Below are 22,516 nucleotides of genomic sequence, written 5' to 3' on the forward strand. Positions count from 1 at the left end.
TTTTATGCAAAAATTAGGCCCGCACTTAGGTTCGCCTCGCGTCTCTCTCTTTCTCGTTGCTCTTCCCTTTCCTTTTTTTCAAGCCTAATTTTGCACACGCGGTGGTGGTCTCGCACCGCGGTGAATTGGTGGAGTTGGGGTGCTTGCTGCGCCGCGTTTTAATTTTGTGCAAAGGGACACACACAGGCCATTATTTTTTTCCTCTCCCACCCGCCGCCTTATACCCCGAACAATCCGTGATCACCGAGGCCGTTTCCACTGAAAACCACGCGAGGATTTCACTATGGACACATCGTCTCCCGAAGCGCAAGTGGCGCCGGACAATTGGGAAGACCACAGTGTGGAGATCAACAATGCCGATGATGACGACGACATGGCAAAGTCGTTTTCGAAGCTAAACGTGGACGCGCCGCCGTTCGTGCCTTCATTCGCCACGTTGCAGATGGCACAGTTAGACCCACCGGAGAAAGGCAACGAAGATTCTCCATCAGGTAAGCGGGGTTGCCCATCTGCCGAGGGGGGTTCATCCTTCGGCTACCCGTAGTGCAGCTACCGATTGAGGTAGCCCGCCGATCGCCTGACATCGTGTCAACGTAAACGACATCGTAGTTTCCTTTATTGTTTTTTTTTGCTTTTTTTTAATTTAGCGAAGCGCGTTGTGTGACGGTAGGCCTACGCAAGAGCTCGATCGCTCGTGCTTACCCCCCCCCCCCCCTTTCTCTGTACGACGAACACGAAAAAGCAGGTGTCAATAACCTCGAAAACTCGTCGCCCCTTGCGAAGACGATGAAGAGGCGGATTAGACGGGGCACCGTGGTTAGGAAGGAACGCTAGGAACTCCGTGATTTCGCGAGTTGTGAAAAGACTCGACGGGCCAACCACCTTCCTCTTTTCCCGCCGCCCTTTTTTCGTCGCAGTGCCTTGCGGTACACGTGGTTTTTCCTGCGAGACGGAACATGGCTGCTTGACCCATGCGACGTTTAATGACAAGTGTACGCCACGCCTCGTGGTACGTGGGGTACTTTGGTTATCCGAAAGCGAGCATAAGTTCGTGCTTCAAAGCTTACAAGTCGCTGCGATCGCGCAGCACACGTGTTGGGCACCGACCATTCGCAGTGTGGGCTTTCAGTCACTGAAGATCACAGATGTTGCCGCAAGTTTTCGAAAAACAAATCGCCGGTGCGCGAGTGGAGTTTTGGAAGCCAGTTGCCGCATGATGACCCCCCTTCCGTTCCACCGATATCACGTAGTAGCTTCGTCACCGGCGTTGCGCAAAAATAAAGAAAAGCGGTTGCCGTTCGCGCCGCTGACGTAGCTGCTGCTACGACTTTGGGACGGCGCTCGGGCAGGAGCTCATGCCAAATATGCGCCACGCTGGTCCGCTTTTTTTGCTTTCTAGATTTCCGTGACCGTCTCCACTGCCCGTCCCCCTGTGGCGTTTACTGCTGATAAGATAACGAGAGATTTTTTGTATCTGTCATTTTGTTTTCCGATTTACGCTAGGTGCCGCATTTGACGGTCTCTCGTTAGCTTTTCTTTCTCACTTGTGGTGAGGGTATCGTAGTTTCGTGTGCGGAGTGGAGATCAGTAACGTCGTGCGACTGCGTGAGTCGAAAAACACGTTTTCTTTGTTCTTCAGTGGTGCTGGTGTCTACCGGATAACGTGACGAGGTACTAGTTTCCCTGGTTGCTTAGGTATGCGGTAGACCTTCGAGTTCGCGTCTTTCGGACAGACGACACTCACTTGCCGGAGGCTGAAGCAAATACCGGCCCGTTTGTCGTTCGCCTTGTTTGTTTCACTTATTGTGGCGCTAAGTTGTAGACACCACCGTGCTTTCAACGTTGTCTGTAGTACGGAAACTCGGTCATCTTGTTTTGATTTCGTTATAATGGTTTGTACGCTGACGCCAGCTGTTCGCTTACTTCGAACGAGGCCGAAGTAAGAATTCGAAGAATGTTTTCGGTTGGGCTTCCACCCATGTTGCGCAGTGGCGAAATCTTTGTTTCACCTGCTCGGTAGCGCAGGTGAAAACCAATGTTACACGAGTCACGAAACCTGTCAGTTTGATTGCAACTTAACCTTGGCCGCTACTTTCGCCATTTTTTAAGGTAGACGCTGCATGACGCTACATTCCTGTCTTAATTTTGCTCGTGCATTGACGCATGCACAGCTGGCAGTTCAGCTGCCACGTGTTTAAGAGTAAAGTATGGATGGGTGCATATGGTTCTACCCCTCAGATTGGGTGGTAACTCATGCCACCTACCCGTAATTAATGAATGAAACCAGGAAAACTTTGCTCGTGTTATTGTTAAAGCATCGGATGTGTTGTTCTAGGTTCGGCTCCTGCGGCGGCAGGTTTCTTTTGTTCGATTTTGTATTCTCGCGGTTGATTGTTGGTTATCGTCTAACCGTAACTGGTGGTACATGTTTACATGGTGTAGTAGCGTATTGTGAAGGGGTAAATTTCGCTTCTACCTTCAGTTTAGCCCCCGTTGGGATAACCTGCTCTTGGTTTCGAGTATTTGCGTGATATCTCAGTGAAAGTATGATATGCCAACGTAGCGACGCGGCTTTGAGCACTAACTTAAATGGTATTTGACTAGCCTCTCATATGCGGGATTGCTTAAAAATTGGTGAAACTAGTGTTGCATCGGAGCAGCTTGCAGAAGACGCGACTGTGAAAGACCCCGCCTGGAGCTTACATCGGGACGACCTTGCCAGCCGGCGGTATCGCTGGCCGATAAGAACGTGGTGGCGCAGTGTGGTGGTGGCACGCGGGCTTGTCAGGAGCGGTGATCTCGGAAGCTGGGTGTTGTGGAATGTGCCTAGTAACGCGCGTGCTTCGCCTGGCTATATGAAGCGACGTAGTAGTTCTCACCGGCAGCTCCCTCCTCGGCTTGGAGACGGCGGTCGCGCTACCGGCGGGATATACGTCGACGGTCGGTTTTCCGTTGCAAGCATTGTCTAGCTTGTCGCTAGGACGTAGTTTGCGATTCGGGTTCTGTCTCGCCGACGGAGTGGGCAGTTCGTAAGTGACCGTGTTCTAGAGGATCTAGTCCTGCAAGATGAGGCGCACTACAAGACGCGAGTGAGTTTTCTTATTTAGCCAAGTGGCCCGTTGTCTCTCTTGATGCGAGACGAATGAAGGGAGCTTTCAAGAGTTTATTTCTGTGTTCTACACAATTTCATTGAAGCCAGGGAAGACATGGGGGACGTTAATTGTACTGCCTTAAGTGTGTTGTAATGATTGTGATGAAGCTGTGCAGAAAGCGAAGTGGACGAAATGACAGCTTGCTGCAGGCAGGCACCGAACCCGCTACCTTGAGAGTCTGTGAGCTAGCAGTACTGGGTCACCCGTAGTCGTGTGCTTATCGACTTGCTTAGATTCTTGGCATCAGCGCTGCTTAACATTGTCATGCCGCATTTTCCATTTGTGCATTGGGGTGGCGAAACTTTCAAAGCACCCACATTGACAAGTTATATGTCGAATTTCTGTCAATGTATTTCTTTGTTTTCGCTACTGCCTGGGCCTGAGAAGGGCCTGCAGTATCTGTAAATAAAAAAAAATTGCTTAGTTCTGCACCACCCACAGGTCCTCCTATTTGAGAATAGCGCAGGCGCTGCCCCGCTGTGGGGCTGAGGTTCTCATGGTGTTGAAGTGGGCATTTTGAACTATTGCAAAATAGTTCTGAGTTATCAATGCTGGCATTCATAATGCGATGTGTCGCAGCATTTACAGTTCAATTTCGTCATTACCAGACATAAAGCTATAAATTACTGTAAAAAAAAAAGTCTCAAACAAAACTTGCTGTCAGGGTTCTTTTGTGAAGCCGTTCGATGGTTCCTTGTTAAGGATTTGCGGGGTTTTTAAAGTTGACCTTGTGCCAAGTTATTAAAATATTTTTGTGGTAAAGATAACTTGCCGTCAGTCTTCAGTCTCTTTGAGGGCATATGTTATAGTATCGGTTGAACAAGGTTGTTATATTTGATCATCTTTGGGTGCTTGACTCTTTGTAGCATGGGCAGTGTAGCGACTCCTCATTTTTTTATTTATTATATATATTTGCAGATAAAAAAGACAGCGACAAGGAGGATTCTGCAAGTATGGACGACTCCCCGGCAGGTAAAGCTTGCTCTTGAAATTGACAGCAGTATGGCATAAAACTATAGATTGGCCATTGAAAAAAATTTGCCAAAACATGCGTAGGGGAGGTGACTGTGTTTTTATTTTATTGGGTAAACGTAATGTAACGACTCTGGTGTTTACAAATGTTGTACACAGAGACATACATTCAACAGTCACATGCTTTAAATAACCAGTTGCTTGAAAAGTCGCACGTGTTTTATATAACCACTTGAGTAATGATGCCAACAGGTACACTGGTATGATTGCAGCACCAGAAGTAGTAAGCTCATATGTAGCCCTTTTCCTTGCTTGTATGGCAGCCCTGGACACTGGCACATGAATCAACTTCAGAGGATGGCGCTTAACTACAATTCACGTTACCCTGAAGTGACTGCTGTACCGCAGGACTACATGCAAGGTGTTTATAAAGTTAGATGGGCAGCACTGCAAGCATAATTGGCGTTTCACCAACATTATTCTTTCATACGGTTTTTCTCCAAAGCAGTTTGGATAAATACCCTATGCCAAACAACACGTTTATTGAGCTACTTTTTATAGATGGTTTTGTCAGCCGAATGGAACACATCACTAGTGATCAACATGCTGAACACAACGTTATACTATACCTATACTCCGTTACACTTGATCAGAACGGGTACTCGTCACGAGGGGCCCATGGGAGAAATTCTACCGTGTCTCCAATCTTTTCTGTCCTGTCACCTAGCCTCGCCACCATGCATCGCTGCTGGCGCTATCGTGCTAACCACAATGATGATGAAGATCGTGTGCGGGTGCTTCGCCACCTACTGCTCAGCAGGTGTGGCCTATTCGTAAGACATGTGCGCTACGAGGCACAAACGACTTGACAGGGGGTGGTAGCACCCCCGCAATGCACAGTGGAGCACCTTTCAATACTTGTTCCTTATGTGAGACGTCTCTTATGAGCAGGGTTTTGCATTTCCATTTTCTCTTCAACCCCTATTTCATTGTATATACACTGGTGTCTTGTGCCCAGTTGTTTACATCACTGTCTCGTGTATGTGTGTTTATGTGTAATTGTCGTTAAAAATCCAGTAATTGCATGCGCGACTTGCACGTCTTGCAGACTGGGAATGTGTGACGCTGGAGGACAGTCCTCAGGACGCAGGTGGGGGCGACCACACGCCCTCGACGGGGGACGAGGACGAGCGCATGGACGTCGCCACCAAACCACGCAAGAAACCGCCCAAGGAGGATGACCAGGGTCCTAAAAAAGAGCACATAAACGTCGTCTTCATTGGCCACGTTGGTACGTAGGATGAGTGGGCGCGAGCACCATTTTGGGAGTGCTGAGGAAGGTGTAGTAGATAATGTATAGTTTTTTTCAATTTACCATATTTACTAGCGTATTGAACACAATTTTTTTTCCCCGCAAAATCGGAGCAAACTGGATGCGTTTATTACGAGAGGTAAATTGTATGAAAACTTTTTCAGGAGCAGCAAAAAATGCGGCAATGCAAAAAGGAAAAAGTTGGGTCCCTTAGCCTTTCTCAAGGCTCAATCATTTACTCCCCAGTAAGCAGGCAAAATGAGAAGAATATATGTTTACAAACAGTGATGGTGACGACCTAGCTACGCTTCGAGCTTTACGCTGGCCAATCGCACATGACTCGCCTTTTCAAAACACTCTGTCGTACTACTGGGCTATGTCACATCAAAAAGATGACAGATTTCATGAATTTCTGCAACCCTTTTGTTCTTTATCTGGGGCCCCAAAAGTTGCACCTTTATCTTTCTGGAAGCCAGCTTGTTTTACCAAACCTGTCACATTGGCACATGCACTTGCATACGTGTGTGTCACTGACTGAGAGACGATTCGTAGCTCGCCAGTTGACACCGAAGTGGTCGCAAGCTGCCGCTTGCAGCGCAGGCGGCGCATTGGTGCGGTGGACTGCTGCACCACCTGTAGGTGTTGATGTAGGTACTGATGTGTACTGAGGTACACCTGTAGGTACTGATCAGTGTTCGAAGAAACAGACGACATTGAAGCTGCAATTTTCAGAGGTGGGATAATTACTTGAGGGTAAAAAAAAAATAACTTTGTTGGGCAATGCAAGAGGTGTGAGTAAATATGCGAGTAAATCCGGTAGGCATCCGCTCACATGGTCTTGGTGGTGCACAGGAAGGAAGACATGTTTATGGACTATTTTCTTGTGAAACAAGGTGCGGTAACTTGTCACCTTGTTTTCTGGCATGTTGCTAGAGTATCAGCATGTTAGTGCTTGTTGCAATTTCTAGAAATCAGTCATGGGACCTGTAGTGAATTAATGCACTCCTAATAATACAAATTGCATTTAAAATTTTCGATATATCCGGGATCAACTAACAGTTGCTCGATCGTCGAACCACTTCATTAATTTTTTCAAGTGCAGGCTTGGTGCTTTCTTAGTGAATGCTTTTATGCTCTTCAAAAATTTTTTCATGTATGTTATTCTTTGTTTATTTAAAGGGGACAAAATTATAAAAAGTGCCAGCTATCAAAAATTGCAATTTGAGGTATTTGTAGTTGAAAGTATGTGCTGGAAAAATTTTGTATTATGGCGAAATACCATTTATTTTTATTAAAAGCTTAATATATGAAACAAAACTGAAAACATTACTTTCTTGGCTTTGTTATTTTTATGAAGTGAATGTGCCTTACGGAAGTTTTGAGCAAGTTTTTGAGAAGATATCCAAACAAGCTTGGTACCATTCCTGTCTGAAGCACTTGAACTACAGGCTAAAGGTTTTCTTTTTCTCTCAATGTTGATTAAGTTATAACTTTATTACTAATACCAGCTAATTGCTGGAAGCTCATCTTTACCTTCTAAGTTTAAAAATTATTTGTGATAAAAAAAATAACTGTTTTGACATTTAGTTTGCTTTTGGCCTGTAGGATGAACCTTTTAGAGGAAACATGTAGTTTCGAAAACTAATCTTTTTTATTGTAAGTTACCATAATAATCCATAAGAAATTACCTAATTATAATGTGGAAACTTGTCATTACTTTTTCTAAATGAGTTATTTTAAATCTGTTTCAAGATTTGCAATCACCATTCAATGGTATACATGTATGAGAATTTTCATGGCAGTAGGATAAGTAAAAGGTTTTTTTTTAAGGGGGCAGACTGCTCTTAGACATTTTTGTTTATTTCTTCAGTGATCTTGATCAAACTGCACAGAATTATGCAGTTTTTCTGGTGATTTCAACTGTTAAATTAGATTTTTTGTAACTCATCTTATTCCTGAGATAACTTAAGTTCACCCCCTATTGTTTAAGGCTGCCATAGAAAAAAAGTGCTTAATTAAAAGTGATATTTAAAATATCCTAACATAGACTAATGACGATAGATTGAAATAATGCAAGAGTTTTTTTTTTTGTTTTTAAGCCTTTCTTATTACTTTACAGCAAAATGAACTATCCATGTTAAAAAGCAGTTGGAATTGTGTTAAAAATTTAATAAGTAATTAAAAAGGCTTGTTCTCTAAATTCTGCTCCCATACTTGCACCCTACACACATACAAGTTTCCATTGCAAAAAGAATTATTGTTGTACCTGCCCTAGCTGCAGAGATATTGAGGCCTCAAAATTAAACAGTTGGTAATTTACTTTTTTGAGAAAAATGGAAAAAACTGATAACACACAGCTTCTTCAAAAAGCAACAATCATGGTGTGCATGTTTTGCAATCCTCATAAAAGTGCTCATAAATTTGTAGCAGAGCTTCTAACACAGGTGCCGGCAAATTATAAAGAGGCCTCGAAGTTGGTTCCCCATTTTTTTGCAGGTTCTGCATGTTAACAGCACCAAGAATCTGGACAGTTAGAATGACATTACAAAAAAAATTACTACTTCCTGGTGTGTAAAAATTTGCAGAGATATAGCAAAATACTTGCAGATACCAAATATGTCAATTTTAAAAAATGATTTTTTCTGTCACTTTTTGGTCCCAAAGAGCAATCTGCCCCATTAAGACCCTCGTCCCCGCCCCGCCGTGGTGGTCTAGTGGCTAACATACTTCGGCTGCTGACCCGCAGGTCACGGGTCCGAATCGCGGCTGCGGCGGCTGCATTTCCGATGGAGGCGGAAATGTTTTAGGCTCGTGTGCTCAGATTTGGGTGCACGTTAAAGAACCCCAGGTGGTCGAAATTTCCGGAGCCCTCCACTACGGCGTCTCTCATAATCATATGGTGGTTTTGGGACGTTAAACCCCATATATCAATCAAATCAGACCTTCATCCCCCTTAAACCTTTGTTCAGTGTCATGAGAAGTGATGAGAAGACTGTGTGTGAAGATATTTCAAACTTATAAGCCTCTTTCTTTTTCTTTTTGGCAGACGCCGGCAAGTCTACCATTGGTGGCCAGCTTCTGTAAGTTGAGTTGCTTACTGCACCACTTACATCATCACTATTACAAGTCTCTGTTTATTCACATCTTTCTGTAACAACATATAGATGGTTTAGTTTATTTTTTACCGTTTGTTTTAGTTTTTAGCTAGAAAAAACAGTTACTGATGTGCTAGAGAATTGCATCACTTGTTATTTGAAGTAGCATTCAGTATATTCATTTTGTTTTTTCTGCATTTTGTACTTAATGCCTACAAGTATTGCATTACAAAAAAAGCTCATATTCAGACCCTTGAACAAGATATAGTAAAACCTCGTTAATCAGAACTGTTATTTAGAAATCCCGAAATTCACAATATTTCTACGGTCCTGTAATTTGCAATGTTAGTCTGAGCGGATATTTTGAAGCGGCGGTCAGCACCATTCCAGTTGATTCGGAAACCTTGGGTGCCATGTGCCAATTCTCAATCCTGATTTCGGCACAAATCTGCGGAAACAACACCACAAGGCAATGCAACGTAGTGATATCTAATGAGGGGCAGCTGAAGCAGAAAAAAAAAAAAAAAAACCTGCTTCACTGCAATACAGTAGTGACATGCGAGCAGCATATGGCTATGTCAGTGCATTATGATTAGAGGCCGAATTTATAGCACTAATGTTGAATTCCAATGGCGGCGTGCCGCGGTGTTTTAGTGGCTAAGGTACTCGGCTGCTGACCTGCAGGTCGCGGGTTCGAATCCCGGCTGCGGCGGCTGCATTTCCGATAGAGGCGGAAATGTAGGCCCGTGTGCTCAGAATTGGGTGCACGTTAAAGAACCCTAGGTGGTCGAAATTTCCGAAGCCCTTCACTACGGCGTCTCTCATAATCATATGGTGGTTTTGGGACGTTAAGCCCCACATATCAATCAATCAGTGTTTAGTTTGCGTGTTTTCTGGCCCTATTACCGTATAAACCGGAATATAAGTTGAGATATTTCCAATGAAATAAGCTAAAGTCGCCCCTCGTCTTATATAGCGGTGTCTAGCCGAAAGTGCGACGCTGTCTGGCAACGTGTGGCTTGAATGTGCTTGCAACGCCTCCTCTAGAAGATGCCTGCCGCATGAGAAGAAAAACGGCTGCCACACCCTTTCCCTCCTTTATTTTAGAATGTTCTCGGTCGCTAGCATCACCTGTGGCGGACAGTGCAACAACGCAACACTTTGCATAGCCTCCGAAATAGCGGTGTACAGTTGCAGGTCTCGAACAACTCTCGACTGACGCGCCCCTATGGGCCGCAGATGAAAAGCGCTTAGCTGGTACCGCCCGCTGCCATGATAATAGTCTCGGTTGCGAACGCTATCGCGCGGCGCTTGCTCAAAACTGAAGGCAGGCCAACTCCGCTGGGAGCGCGAGCCATTCCCCAGGCATTGTTTAGAGGAGGTGTTGGTGCTTGTGAAGCTGGACGCAGCCATATCCGCATCAAAATCCAATCAGTCTTTTTTTTTTTCCTCTACGTTTGTTTTCTTTGTGTTCGTGATTTGCTTCCGATCTGTTCTGAGTTTTCGCTCCGCTTGACATTGCGCTGCATTTTTAGTGGCCTTTTTTTTTCGTTCACTGAATATGTCTAGCGGTGCGAGGAGGCAGTACTCGGCTGCGTTTAAGCTAGATGATGTTGAGTTCGCAGAAGCGAACGGGAATATGGCTGTTTAGCGCCGCTTTGGTGTATCGGAAAAAAGCGTGCGCTATCGGAGGGCGCAGGAAGGAAAGCTGCAGATGTGCAATCCTCGAAAAAATGTCGTTTGGTGGACGAAGTGCCGTTCATCCGCAGCTGGAGGATAAGCTAGCGGACTTTGTGCAAGAAGTTCGTGCGCGCTCGCTGCCAGGGACTGTGGATACCATTCGCAAGAAAGCCCTGGAACTCCGCTCGAGAAGCTAGGCTCACGAGAGAAGAGTCTCGAGCACCGAACTCTTGGGTGCATTGATTTATGCGACGCAAAGGATTTTCTTTCCGGCTGCGCACATCCATCTGTCAAAAGTTTCCGGAGGAGTTCGAGGACTAGCTCATAAACTTTCAGCGCTTCGTGAACCGGCTTCGGGAGCAAACGACTACATGATGGGGCAGATTGGCAACGCCGATGAGACCCCCGTGTGGTTTCACATGCCTTCGTCGACCACGATCACGCAGCGCGGCGCCAAGGATGTGAAGCTGCTGTCCACTGGCAACGAGCAATCGCGCTTCACCGTCATGCTGGCATGCCCGGCAGATGGTAGAAAGTTTCCGCCCTTCATCATTTTCAAATGCTAGACAGTGCCATACGAAGTGTTCCCGCCCAGTGTTGCCGTTCGCATCAACAAAAAGGGATACCTGGACGAGGCCGTGATGCTTGAATGGATAACAGTGGCGTGGAACCATCGGCCAGGTGCACTGCTGCGTCTTCGCAGCATGCTGGTGTTGGATGCGTTTCGTCGTCACTTAACCGACGCAGTGAAACGCGCACCCGGCGACGGGGAAATGGACCTCGCCGTGATACCAGGTGGTATGACGTCTACTCACCAGCCGCTCGACGTTGTGATAAACAAGCCGTTCAAAGACCGAGTGCGGCTGGAATACCAAGAGTGGATGTCCGGCGACAACCCCAAGACACCGACGGGCCGCCTACAGAGGCCTCTGTTTGCGGCTGTTGGTGGCTGGGTGCTTTCCGCCTGGCGCTCCTTGCCGGATTCCATGGTGGAAAATGTTTTCAAGAAATGTTGCATAAGCAACTCGCTGCATGGCACTGAAGATGACGCACTGTGGGAGGCAGCCAGCGACAAACTCTCGTCTTCAGAAGACAGTGGTGCTTCGTCGGACGAATAGGAGCAGTTGCGATGGTGGTTGAGGGGAGCTCCGACGATCGAGGTGCGGTGCGCCCAATTCGAAAATAAATTCGGTTCGGCAGTTTTGGGTTGTTTTCCTTTTTTTCTTTTTCAGTAACTTGAACTTGGGGGGTCGACCTATTTTCCCACTCGACCTATAGTCCGGTTTATACGGTAATCATTTCGTGTACCTGCATGTATTATAGCCCCCTCCTATGTACCGACCTTACAGCCACGCCCGTGCGACTGAGAGGGCCGTCCTCACACAGCCAGCGGAGAGGATTGAGGAAGTGCTCAGCAGGTCACATGACTGGGGTGCAAAGCTATTAAGAACACACGATGAGGAAGCTTCAGAAGACTTGCATTTATTCACAAATCAGAGGACATTCGTCGTTAATTGAAATAATCGGTGTTGTGCGTCTGCACACGTTTGCCTTGCAGAGAGTCGATCAATATCGCACGCAGTTTGCAAAGCACAGTAGCGTGCGGCTAAGTCCAGCGCCAACACTCTCCAAAGACGACAACGACTGCGCGTCTCCGCTGCTACCCTCTGCACCAAGAAAGGAGCAGCATCTCCACGCGGAGAGAAGCAGATTGGCTGGCATTAGAAAGAGAGTCAACACTCTGTGACAGCTTTTTTTTTTTTTCTCTCTTTCTCTGCGTGCAGCTTTGAAAGGAGAAAGGTCTCTACATGCAGAGACAGAAAGGGGAGAAGCATGGCACAGGCACATCGTATATCGGCATTTGAGAGAGAACAAACAATCCGCCACAGTCTTTCCTTTCCTTTTTCTTTCTCGCACGCAGTGTTGAGAGGTGGCACCACAAGATTCGGCATGGTGCTGAGAGCATTTATGTAGCGCGATATGTTCGAAATAACCGTCGCTAGTGCTTGCGCTTTCCAATTACAGGGTGTTTTTGCCCATTGGAATACACGTAGCTTTGACGGGACCACAGCGTGAGTTTGAATTAACCGGAAATTCAAATTAATGTGATTTGACTGTGTTTATTTTCTGCCGCACGCGTGGTCGCGTCGCAGTACATCGGGCCGCGAGGCGGTTTCCTTCTTTGCATGCTGATAGGTGTGCGCCCATCTGAGCATACATTGCCACAAACTGTTATAATCGATATAATGAAATAACTGTGGCTCCCATTCAACTTCGTTATAATGAGGTTTGAGTGTATTCAGAAAACATAGAGAAAATTAGTATGTTACAGTGGAAAACTGTTGTATGTTTTCATTCATTGTCAGATCTGCAGCAATGTCATGAAGAGATCTGATAGACTGTCAGTAGGGACTTTAGACATTAGAAATCATACTTTATTAAACATACGGCTCATGCACATGTGTGTAATTAATGAACCAGATGTGTATTGGCCCGCAACAGCCAGTGGCCCCTTCCCAATTTTGGGTACGCTTTTCTGTATGACATTAGAATATTGCAGTAAAGGTGACTTCGAAGTGCACATGTTAAAGGAGGCCAGAAAATTTCGATGTTTTCTTCCCACAGTAGTGTAGGAGATGTGTTTCAAGTTCGTCGAAAATTGGGTCATCTGCCATGCTAATTGGAGGGCTGGTAATTGTGCTCGTCCTCAACAATCGTTCATGTCGACATTGCGAGACCAAACTCCTCCAGCAGGTCCGTCCACTTTTTCAGCCCTCGTTCACTTGTCATGGGACCACAAATAGCACGCGCTGGTGCCATCTGTAATCGAAATGCAGGGCCCTCTCCTTGATTTTAGCCCACAATCTCGGAGGACAAAATGTGCTGCACTTGGGTTCCCACACCAGTGGTGGATTATCGTATGTTCCATGGCAGTGTGTGTTTGTGTGTGTGTATGAGCTGTGAACCCCGTAATTCGAAAGAGCATTGATCGTATCACTGAGGCTCTACTGTGTCGCCGCCATAATCGGATCTGCCTGCAAAATTTTTTTCTATTCACTAAAAACAAAAAAATACAGGAAAGAGGAAGATTACAGACCAATGCTTTCTTGTGGTTTGTTTCTGCTTTCTGCTAGCCAACCATCCAAGCACTGTGTTTTGCTTTTCCTGCGATTTTACAGGTGCGGGCAGTAACGCTAGTTATAGTGGGTATGCATTGCCTGTCATGTTTTTTCGTACATAAGGCCTAAGTCATCCTAAATAACTGCAGGCATGTTCGTTCTTGGATTCTATTAACATTGTGGCTGCGGTGGCTGCATTTTCAATAAAGGCGAAAATGCTGTAAAAGCCCGTGTGCTCAGATTTGGGCGCACGTTAAAAAACCCCAGATGGTCGAAATTTCCGGAACCCTTCACTACGACGTCTCTCATAATTATATGGTGGTTTTGGGACGTTAAACCTCGCATATCGATCAACCAATCAACATTGTGGTAGTCCTAGCCTGTAGTGCCAGCGACTGTAGTGAACATCCATTTGTTTCTCATTCTCTGTGTGCAGATATTTGACGGGAATGGTAGACAAGCGAACGTTGGAAAAGTACGAGCGGGAAGCAAAAGAAAAGAACAGAGAATCTTGGTACCTCTCCTGGGCACTAGACACAAACCAGGTAAGAGTGTGTGGCCGTCCACAGGCCCTCTACAAGGAAATCCGCAACGAAATTTCCGCTACAACGAAAAATTCACGATTCCCCGTCGGCAGTCTATAAGAGTCAATGTATAAATATTGTCGACACAACGAACACTTTTTCTTCTGCCGTCCCGCTTCACTGAAATTTCATGGTGGAATTCAGGCTCGGATATTTATTCCTACACAGGAAACCCAATGTTTAACACTTTGATGCATTTTGAGAACCTGAAAATACAGTGTACTCGTCTTAAACGGAACTCGAAAGGGCAAGAAAATTTGTTGTATTTATGAGAAGTTTCGTTTAAGAAAAGCCCATAAAATGAATGAAATATGACATTTCAAAATCACCAACTGTCGCGGACTGGAAAAAAAAATGCTAATATATTACCGACTCGGGGGAAAAAAGGAGGTGATAACAGTTTGCTTGGCTTTATTCAAGCATTTTTTCACAAAGTAGGAGTGCATGGCCGAAAGGCTGGTCAGGAAATCTGTGCCACCATCGTATTCAAAGTAGTGCTGCAACAAGATGACAGCACCTCTTGTTACACTGTTCATTACTGAAATGGGCTCAGGATCACACGCCATCTCATCACCACTTGAGCGCCGGTCCTCATCTTGAACTTCAGCTACAAGTTCCTCAAGACTGTCCTCGCGGCATGTGGCGATGATTGAATCAAGTGTTTCATATTCCACTCGCGTGAAAGAAGTAGACTGTGTCACCTGTATGAAGAGAATATCGGCCTCCTCTGCCTCGGCAATGTTGTCTTCGTCATTTGGAAGGACTTCTTGTCTTGAGAATTCTGCATGGTGGAAGCACCTTTGCACAGCTGACACTTTCATGCATTCCCAGGCATTGGGAAGAGCTGAGAGCAAGTCCACAATGTAATCTTTTTTGTTGTCTGCACAAAGAAGCATTTGCTGGAGGACTTCGGCAATAGAGGACCTTCAAGTTTTCAATTATGCCCTGGTCTATCGGTTGAATGATTGCAGGCGCATTTGGTGGCAAGAACTCTCGGCTGATCGATTTGAGTCTATCGACTTGACCGTGAGCAGGGCATTGATCAACAATAAAAATAACCTTCCTGTTTTGCTGGGTAACCAACAATCTTCTGTCCTCTTTGTGCAACCATGTCTCGAAGATTGCGTGTGTCATGCAAGTTTTCCCGTTCACATAGTACGTGACAGGCAGCATGCGCACACTTTTGAATCGCCGGGGGTGACTTGATTTCCCCGCGACTACCATCTTCAACTTTTCGCTACCGTTCATGTTGGCACCTATTAGCACTGTAATACGAGCTTTGCTTCGCTTTCCTCCCGCACAGGTTTACCCCTCGTAAGCGAGAGTCTTAATAGGGAGTGCTTTGTAAAACGACCCCATTTTATCAACACATCCCGTTGATCGTAGGCTTCTAAAATTTCTTGCGACCTCCCCTGCTATCAGTCACTACAAATATTTCTATTTATAGCCGCACTTTCTCCAGAAACTGTCTTAATGACGACCATGCTGCTTTTTAAAATTAGTCGGCCAGCCATCGCTTACCTGGAAGTCCCCCATCCGAGTAGCAATCTCTTTGGCCTTCTCTTCTAAAATGGGACCGCTGTTCGGGAAGTTCGCACTGGGCGCTCGCTTGAACCAGAGGAAAGAACATCTTCGATTTTTTTGTATACCGTCGTTCTCATCTGCATTCTGTCTGCAGCAAAGTTCCCAAGCTTTACAGCTTCTTCAGTCTTCCCTTTCTTCTTTAGTATCCTCGACAGTGTGACTTGGGAATATTGCACTTTTTCGCAATATCCGTCTTCGAAAGGTCATTGTGGTCAAGTTTTTGAATGATTTTTACTTTTGTTGCCAGCGAAAGTGCATTGTGCTGACATCGATCGCTGCTCGACGTGTGCTGTGGCGTGCGCAGACGTGTGCGGTTGCTGGATTGGCTTTGCTAAACTAGCTTCGGTGTGTGCATCATGGTTGCAAGACTACCGTGGCCACTTTCAGCGTTCATGGATATTTGCCCATTTTAGTTTTAGTTTAAGCGAAAAAAAAAATGTTCCAATTACCTGAAATGTTTATCATTAAATATATAGGAGACCAACCAAATGTGCCCAAGCTAGTTTCGTTTTTGTGACCTTCCTGTTTAACAGAGTTTCGTTTAATGGGAGTCTGCTGTACGGGTGCGAAGTCGAACACACGGTGGCAACACCAGAAACCGCCACTGTTCAGCAAGCATGGGCGCCGCCGTTGCTGAATAGCGATGGCAATGATACTGCCCTGTTCATGGAGGATGGCCTTGCTTTTGCCACTGGGTTGCTTTCAAGCCGCACAGACGATCCGAAGCTGAAGCTCAGTCGCTAAGTTCATGATTTCCTTCACGCAGCTTCTGCGTGCAACTGCAGTGTAATGCCTTTTCCCGATTCCAGTACTTATCATTTTATTCGCGCTTGGCTAGTGGTGTACCTAATCAATGCGGCTGTTCCTATGCATTATCAACTAAATCAGCTAGCCGCGAGTGATGGATGATAAGAATGGCATAGAATAAGGCAAAAGTCACCGCTTCAGAATATCCTCCTCCATCTCGGCGTTGTCGGATGCACTTTGACGGCGGATGGCTGCTAGTGTTGAGACGAAATGCCAGATATTTTTGTGTTTATAAAAAAAAATTCGCAGTGTGATTGGGTTTTTTATACTGATTTCAAAAATGTAACTACTGTTCTTCTAAACCAATTAGTTTTTGAGATATCCTAAACTTAATTACCTATTGTTTGCCAGTATAATGACAAATAAAATTTGTATTGTAGAGCTACTATTGGCCGATGCCTGTGTACTAATGAACATAAGCTACACAACGGTAGGAGTGCTTTTTTTTATTTGATAATTTCAGCAAATTTTGTGGCACCTTGCATTTCAGTGTTGCAGACACACCCTTTTTATTATGCTCCGATTTCTGGCAGCAATAAAATTTTTTGAAGGTCTCAATAAAAAATTCACACCTACCACCTACAACAAAAATGACAGTTCTAGCTGCTCGGGAAACGGATACCTTTTAGACAAGTTTGCAACTGCAGCAAAATTTAAATCCTGAGAAAGCATGCAAAACACATGTCCTGTTGGGTAGACCGTAGCATAGAAAAGCTGTTTATTTACAATGATTTGCAAATTCAGCTTTCTCAGTAGGCACCAGCCATGTAGTACTTTCTGCCTAAATGGCGTTTTTTCAATGCCCGCTGCATGTTTTTCGCAGAGGCACACTTGCGAGCTGATGCGGTCGCCGTGTGTTCATCTACCGACTAGGCCGCTTATCATTTCAGAGACGCCTATGTGCGACGAATGTGTGTGCATATTCTGTGAACCGTCGTATAATCAAGCGGTTTTCCGGCTTGTCCAGATTGAGTTGTTGATGTCGCAGACCGAACTTGTGCACTCGCTCATTAATTTCAAGGCTCCAAGAGCAGCAAGGTGTTACCGTATTTACTCGATTATACCGCGCCCTAGATTGTAACGCGCACCCGATTTCCACCGCGAAAAAAAAAAAAAAAACGTAAGACATCGATTGCAACGCGCACCCATTTTTCTCGTTGGCCCGCACAATCACACCACTCGAAAAAAAATTACGGCATATTCACGGGGTGAATGATGATGAATGGGCGAAGCTCTAGAGGGATTCATCGGTAAACTGTGAATCTTCCGTGTAATTCGCCCAGTCGATCATCATGTAAAGACGTGAGAAACGCTGTGTGTGTATATACACAAATCAACTTTTATTTGTTCTTAGACGATGGATGGCTTGCCATGTCCCTTCATTATGACGGCTTTATGGTCTGTGAAATGAAGAGAGAGCGGTTGCTGTATAAGATCTCGCGTCTTTCATCAACTACAAGTACCGCTTTCTAGTTTATAACATCTTGCATCTTTTCATCATCAGCTACAAGTACCACCATCTAGTAAACACTACAAGAACTAAACGAGAGGTGGCTACATACAGGAGACGGTACCGCCATCTAGAGAACACTGCAAGAACTAAACTAGAGGTGGCTACATACAGGAGACGGTACCGCCATCTAGTGAACACTGCAAGAACTAAACTAGAGGTGGCTACATACAGGCTACAGGGGACGCACAGCCCACGCCCTAAGGAGCTTCGCCCCTAAAAACGACTCCTTTCGGGAGCGTCTTCCATTTAAATATGAGGTACGGGCGAAGCTTGTGCCCATCTGACGTGTAACAGAGCATTGCCGTCACTGTAGTTTTACCGTGTCAGCACGCGAACTTGCTTCGCCCCCTTTTCGCGGTTGTGGTGCCAGGCATGTCGAAGTAAAGAGGCGTCTGATCGGCATTCTTGATTTGCCCAAGCAGGTAGCCGTTGTTGCGCCGCAAGTTTAGGACGAACCTCTGAAAACTGTGAAGCTTTTCATCTTACTCCTCCGCAAAACTTTTCGCATATGCATGTTCCCCTTTGGAGGGAAAAGCCTTTCCTTTTCATAAAGTTAGTTAGCCAGCACCTGCTTGCTTTAAGCAGGCTCCGCATTAGACCTTTTTCTAAGGCTAATTGCATAGCCCGCACTTGGAGCAGTTCTGTCGTCACGGACCGCTGTGCCGCTTGCTGCTCAAGCACATACTTGCCGAGCAGCTCTTTAATTTGCGAAAACCGACCCTGCTGTGGTCCACTGAAGCCTTTGCGTGAAGCTTTGCTGTCGACAATCTTCTGCTTTTGTTTCCGCCGGTCCCGCACGCACGTTTCGGGAATTCCGAACGACCGCGATGCGGCCCGATTTCCGTTCGTTTCTGCACACGCAATGACTTTTCTTTTAAAAGCGGCATCGTGGTGCACTCGAGTTTTTGGAGTCTGCCCTTCCACGCCGTCGATGCTAATGCACTACTAGATGATGGACTCCTCAGCACACGTACGAAGTGCCGCACATGGGAAACACATAGGCAGAAATGGCCGACGCGCCATGCCGACACACAAAGGGGGCAGCCATTTTGGATTTGCTGATGGCAATAGATTGACCGTAATTTGTTTGTTCGTACTCGATTCTAATGCGCATGCGATTTATGAACTCGCTTAACCGAAAAAAAGGTGCACGTTAGGTTCGAGTAATAACGGTAGTTTGACAGCACCTCTTGATGACAGTACCTCTTGCAGCTCTGTCAGCCTCTGAAATGAGCTTGGGATCACACACCATCTCATTACCACTTGAGCACAAGTCCCGATCTTGAACTTCAGCTATAAGTTCCTCAAGGCTGTCCTAAAGTTCACGACGAGACGTCAATTGCTGCTTGACGTGCGTGGACATGTGCAATCGCTAGATTGGCTAGGCTAGGCTAGCTTTGGCATTTGTTTCATGGTTGCTAGACTATCGTGACCACTTTCGTCGTTCTTGGATTTTGCTCGTTTTAGTTCCATTTAACCGACGTAAGCGAAAAAAATGTCCCGATTACCCGAAACTTTTTATCATTAAATATATAGGAGACCAACCAAATGTGCCTGGGTAGTTTTGTTTATGCTGCTTTTCCGTTTAACTGAGTTAAGTTTAAGGGGGCAGACTGGTCTTTGGGTCCAAAAAGTGACGAAAAAATTCATTTTTTAAAATTGCCATATTTGATTTCTGCAAGTATTTTTCTATCTCACAGCAAATTTTCACACACAAGGAATTGGTAATTTTCTTGTAATGTCATTCTAACTGTCCAGATTCTTGGTACTGTTAACAGGCAGAACCTGCAAAAAAATGGGGAACCGATTTCGAGGCTTCTTTATAATTTGCCGGCACCTATGTTAGAAGCTCTGCTACGAATTTATGAGCACCTTTATGAAGATTGCAAATCGTGCGCACCATGATTGTTGCTTTTTGAAGAAGCTGTGTGTTTCCAATTTTTTCCATTTTTCTCAAAAAAAAAAAATTATGACTGTTTGATTTTGAGGCCTCAATATCTCTGCAGCTAGGGCAGGTACAACAGTAATTCCTTTTTGCTATAGAAACCTGTATGTGTGCAGAATGCAAGTATGGGAGCAGAATTTAGAGCACAAGTCCTTTTAATTAATTACTCATCAAAACTGTAACACAATTCCAACTGCTTTTGAAAATGGATTGTTCATTTTGCTTTAAAATAACCAAGAAAAGCCTAAAAACAAAAAACTCTTCCATACGTTTCAATCTATAGTCATTAGTTTGTTTTGGCATATCTTAAATATCACTTTTAATTAAGCACTTTTTTTTCTATGGTGGCCTTAAACAATAGGGCGGGAAATTACGTTATCTTAGGAACAAGATGAGTTACAGGAAAACTACTTACATATTTGAAATCAGCAGAAAAAACTGCATAATGCTGTGCAGTTTGATCAAGATCACTGAAGAAATGTCCAAGACCAGTCTGCCCCCTTAATAGAAGTCCACTGTATTGCAGTAGACAAGTTCGCTTCACAGCATACCTTAAATGTAATGCAAGGAACGTCACCTTGTGATGAAGTGAGGGTACTTCTTCCGGGACTCGACCGGTCGAGCACGCAGCACCGCGAACGAGTGCCAAAGTTTTGTTAGAGGCCAACTTTTCATGAAAACCGCCCCGCCGCGGTGGTCTAGTGGCTAAGGTACTCGGCTGCTGACCCGCAGGTTGCGGGTTCGATTCCCGGCTGCGGCGGCTGCATTTCCGATGGAGGCGGAAATGTTGTAGGCCCATGTGCTCAGATTTGGATGCACGTTGAAGAACCCCAGGTGGTCGAAATTTCCGGAGCCCTCCACTACAGCGTCTCTCATAACCATATGGTGGTTTTGGGACGGTAAACTCCACAAATTAATCAATCAAATCAACTTTTTATGAAAACTGCCGTAAAAACCGGAACATCGACTGACTTTCTCCCCCCCCCCCCCCCCTCCAACTTAGAATCTGAACAAGAAATTGTATCGAGGCGCACCCTTATCTTGATAAATATGCGGCTTGCATAACACGTTACTAGTTCGACAACGTTCATATCTCACTAATTATGTCCCAGAGTGCATCCTCGGTTTCATCCAATGCGTTGCTGATACAGCATTCGTGGAAAGACTTGTGCACCATCTTTTCCGGCAGAGATTTCCAAGCTGACAGCACCCAACTAGCCACAAATGGTTGCGAATGGTGGACGTCGTAGGTGGCCAGCGGGGGTCTTGGGATTGTTGCCAAAAATCCACTTATTGTAGAGCCCGTGCACGCGGTCCTTGAAAGGTTTATTGTGCACTATGTCTAGTGGCTGGAGGATTGATGTTAGTCCCCCATGGATCATGACCAAGTCCATCTTGCCATCGTACAGAGCCTCCTTTACATCGGCCGTGAGGTGACATCGAATTGAGCTAAGCAACAACATGCTCTGTCACCGTAAAAGTGGACAGTCACAGATTCCACACGAGCCGGATCCACTCGAACATGAAGGACTCATTCATGGACCCTTTTTCCTTCGCTCTCATGATGACATCCCAAGGAAAGTCTTCTTTTAGTAGCTGTTTTCTCTTGAAAATCGTGTAAGGGGGCAGCTTCTTCCCATCGGCTGTGCAAGTAAGCACGACTATAAATTGCGAATGCTCATTGCCCATTGTGAAAAAAAAGCTTCACTTTGGTGGTCACAGTCCCATACCTGCCAAGTCTCCCAGATATCGAACGCTTCTTTCGTTTGTACGGTTGTCATGAAAATCTCCCGGAAATAGAAATTTCTGTGCGGGGTCTGACCACATTGACAAAAAAGCAGCTCAGTCCGCTCCAGGCTTTTTGAACCTAACCCATTTTATTATCTAAGAAGCGTTCGTCTAAACGTACAGTAGAAGCTCAGTGATGTGAAAATGGAGCAGATACAAATTTGTGAAAATTCCTGGCCAAATTCCACTATGTTTATTGCGCCTGAATTCGAATGTACCAAACACATTTCTTAATCTCGGTGGGTTATGTGAACTTTAGTATGGACACCTTCGAACGAAAGCAAAGAGCAGTGTACTCGAAGCTTTAAAAGTATGCATGCGACCGGCGCACGCATTGTCTTCTACAGTGTGTGTGATTGTCGTTGCCACAACCACTCTGGACGAAACTGCGTTTGCTCTTGACACGATCATGTATGGCGATGACGTAACTGGCAGAACCCCGAAAGTGTGTACTCAATCAGTCAAAACAACGCTGCTTGCCGCAAGCTCTGCGGACAAAACTGCAGCAGATGCGATCGTAGATGGCATAAAGCAACTTAGTTATGAAAGCACGTGCACAGCCACGCGCACGGGGATTGCAAAAAAACTAAACTACCGTTTGCCGCTACCGCCGCACACAAAATCGCGTCGATGCGATAGAGATTTGCAAGCTCCGAGGGCACGCAGCGGTAGATTGAAGCCCTTAATACGTAAAAGAAAAGTCACAGTTTCGCTGCATGGGCGAAGCAATGAATGCGATAGCAACAACTTCGAGTGTCACGCTGAGAACGGCAAGCAGATCGAAACGTACAGCGCGCTGCTCACGCACAAATGATGCACGAAAACGATACACACAGGCCCCGCCGCGGTGGTCTAGTGGCTAAGGTACTCGGCTGCTGACCCGCAGGTCGCGGGTTCGAGTCCCGGCTGCGGCGGCTGCGTTTCCGATGGAGGCGGAAATGTTGTAGGCCCGTGTGCTCAGATTT

The 22,516-nt window shown here is 45.6% G+C and overlaps 1 protein-coding gene across 2 annotated transcripts in view; it reads left to right on the plus strand.

Annotated features, from left to right (window-relative positions):
• Positions 1-63: 63 nt before the first annotated feature.
• The window catches only part of eRF3 (eukaryotic translation release factor 3), a 58,685-nt gene continuing 36,232 nt past the window's right edge, over positions 64-22,516 (plus strand). The window contains exons 1-5 of one of the 2 annotated variants that reach the window (XM_037430572.2): positions 64-491; positions 4,071-4,124; positions 5,233-5,415; positions 8,483-8,516; positions 13,767-13,875. In XM_037430572.2, coding sequence (XP_037286469.1) covers positions 284-491; positions 4,071-4,124; positions 5,233-5,415; positions 8,483-8,516; positions 13,767-13,875 — 588 coding nt within the window. In that variant the 5' untranslated portion in view covers positions 64-283. Of the gene's footprint in view, positions 492-1,576; positions 1,672-4,070; positions 4,125-5,232; positions 5,416-8,482; positions 8,517-13,766; positions 13,876-22,516 lie in introns of those variants that run through there. The other variant, XM_075868470.1, reaches the window with a different exon arrangement.

This window comes from Rhipicephalus microplus, chromosome 7, assembly GCF_043290135.1.
Source record: "Rhipicephalus microplus isolate Deutch F79 chromosome 7, USDA_Rmic, whole genome shotgun sequence".
Taxonomy (NCBI): Eukaryota; Metazoa; Arthropoda; class Arachnida; order Ixodida; family Ixodidae; genus Rhipicephalus; species Rhipicephalus microplus.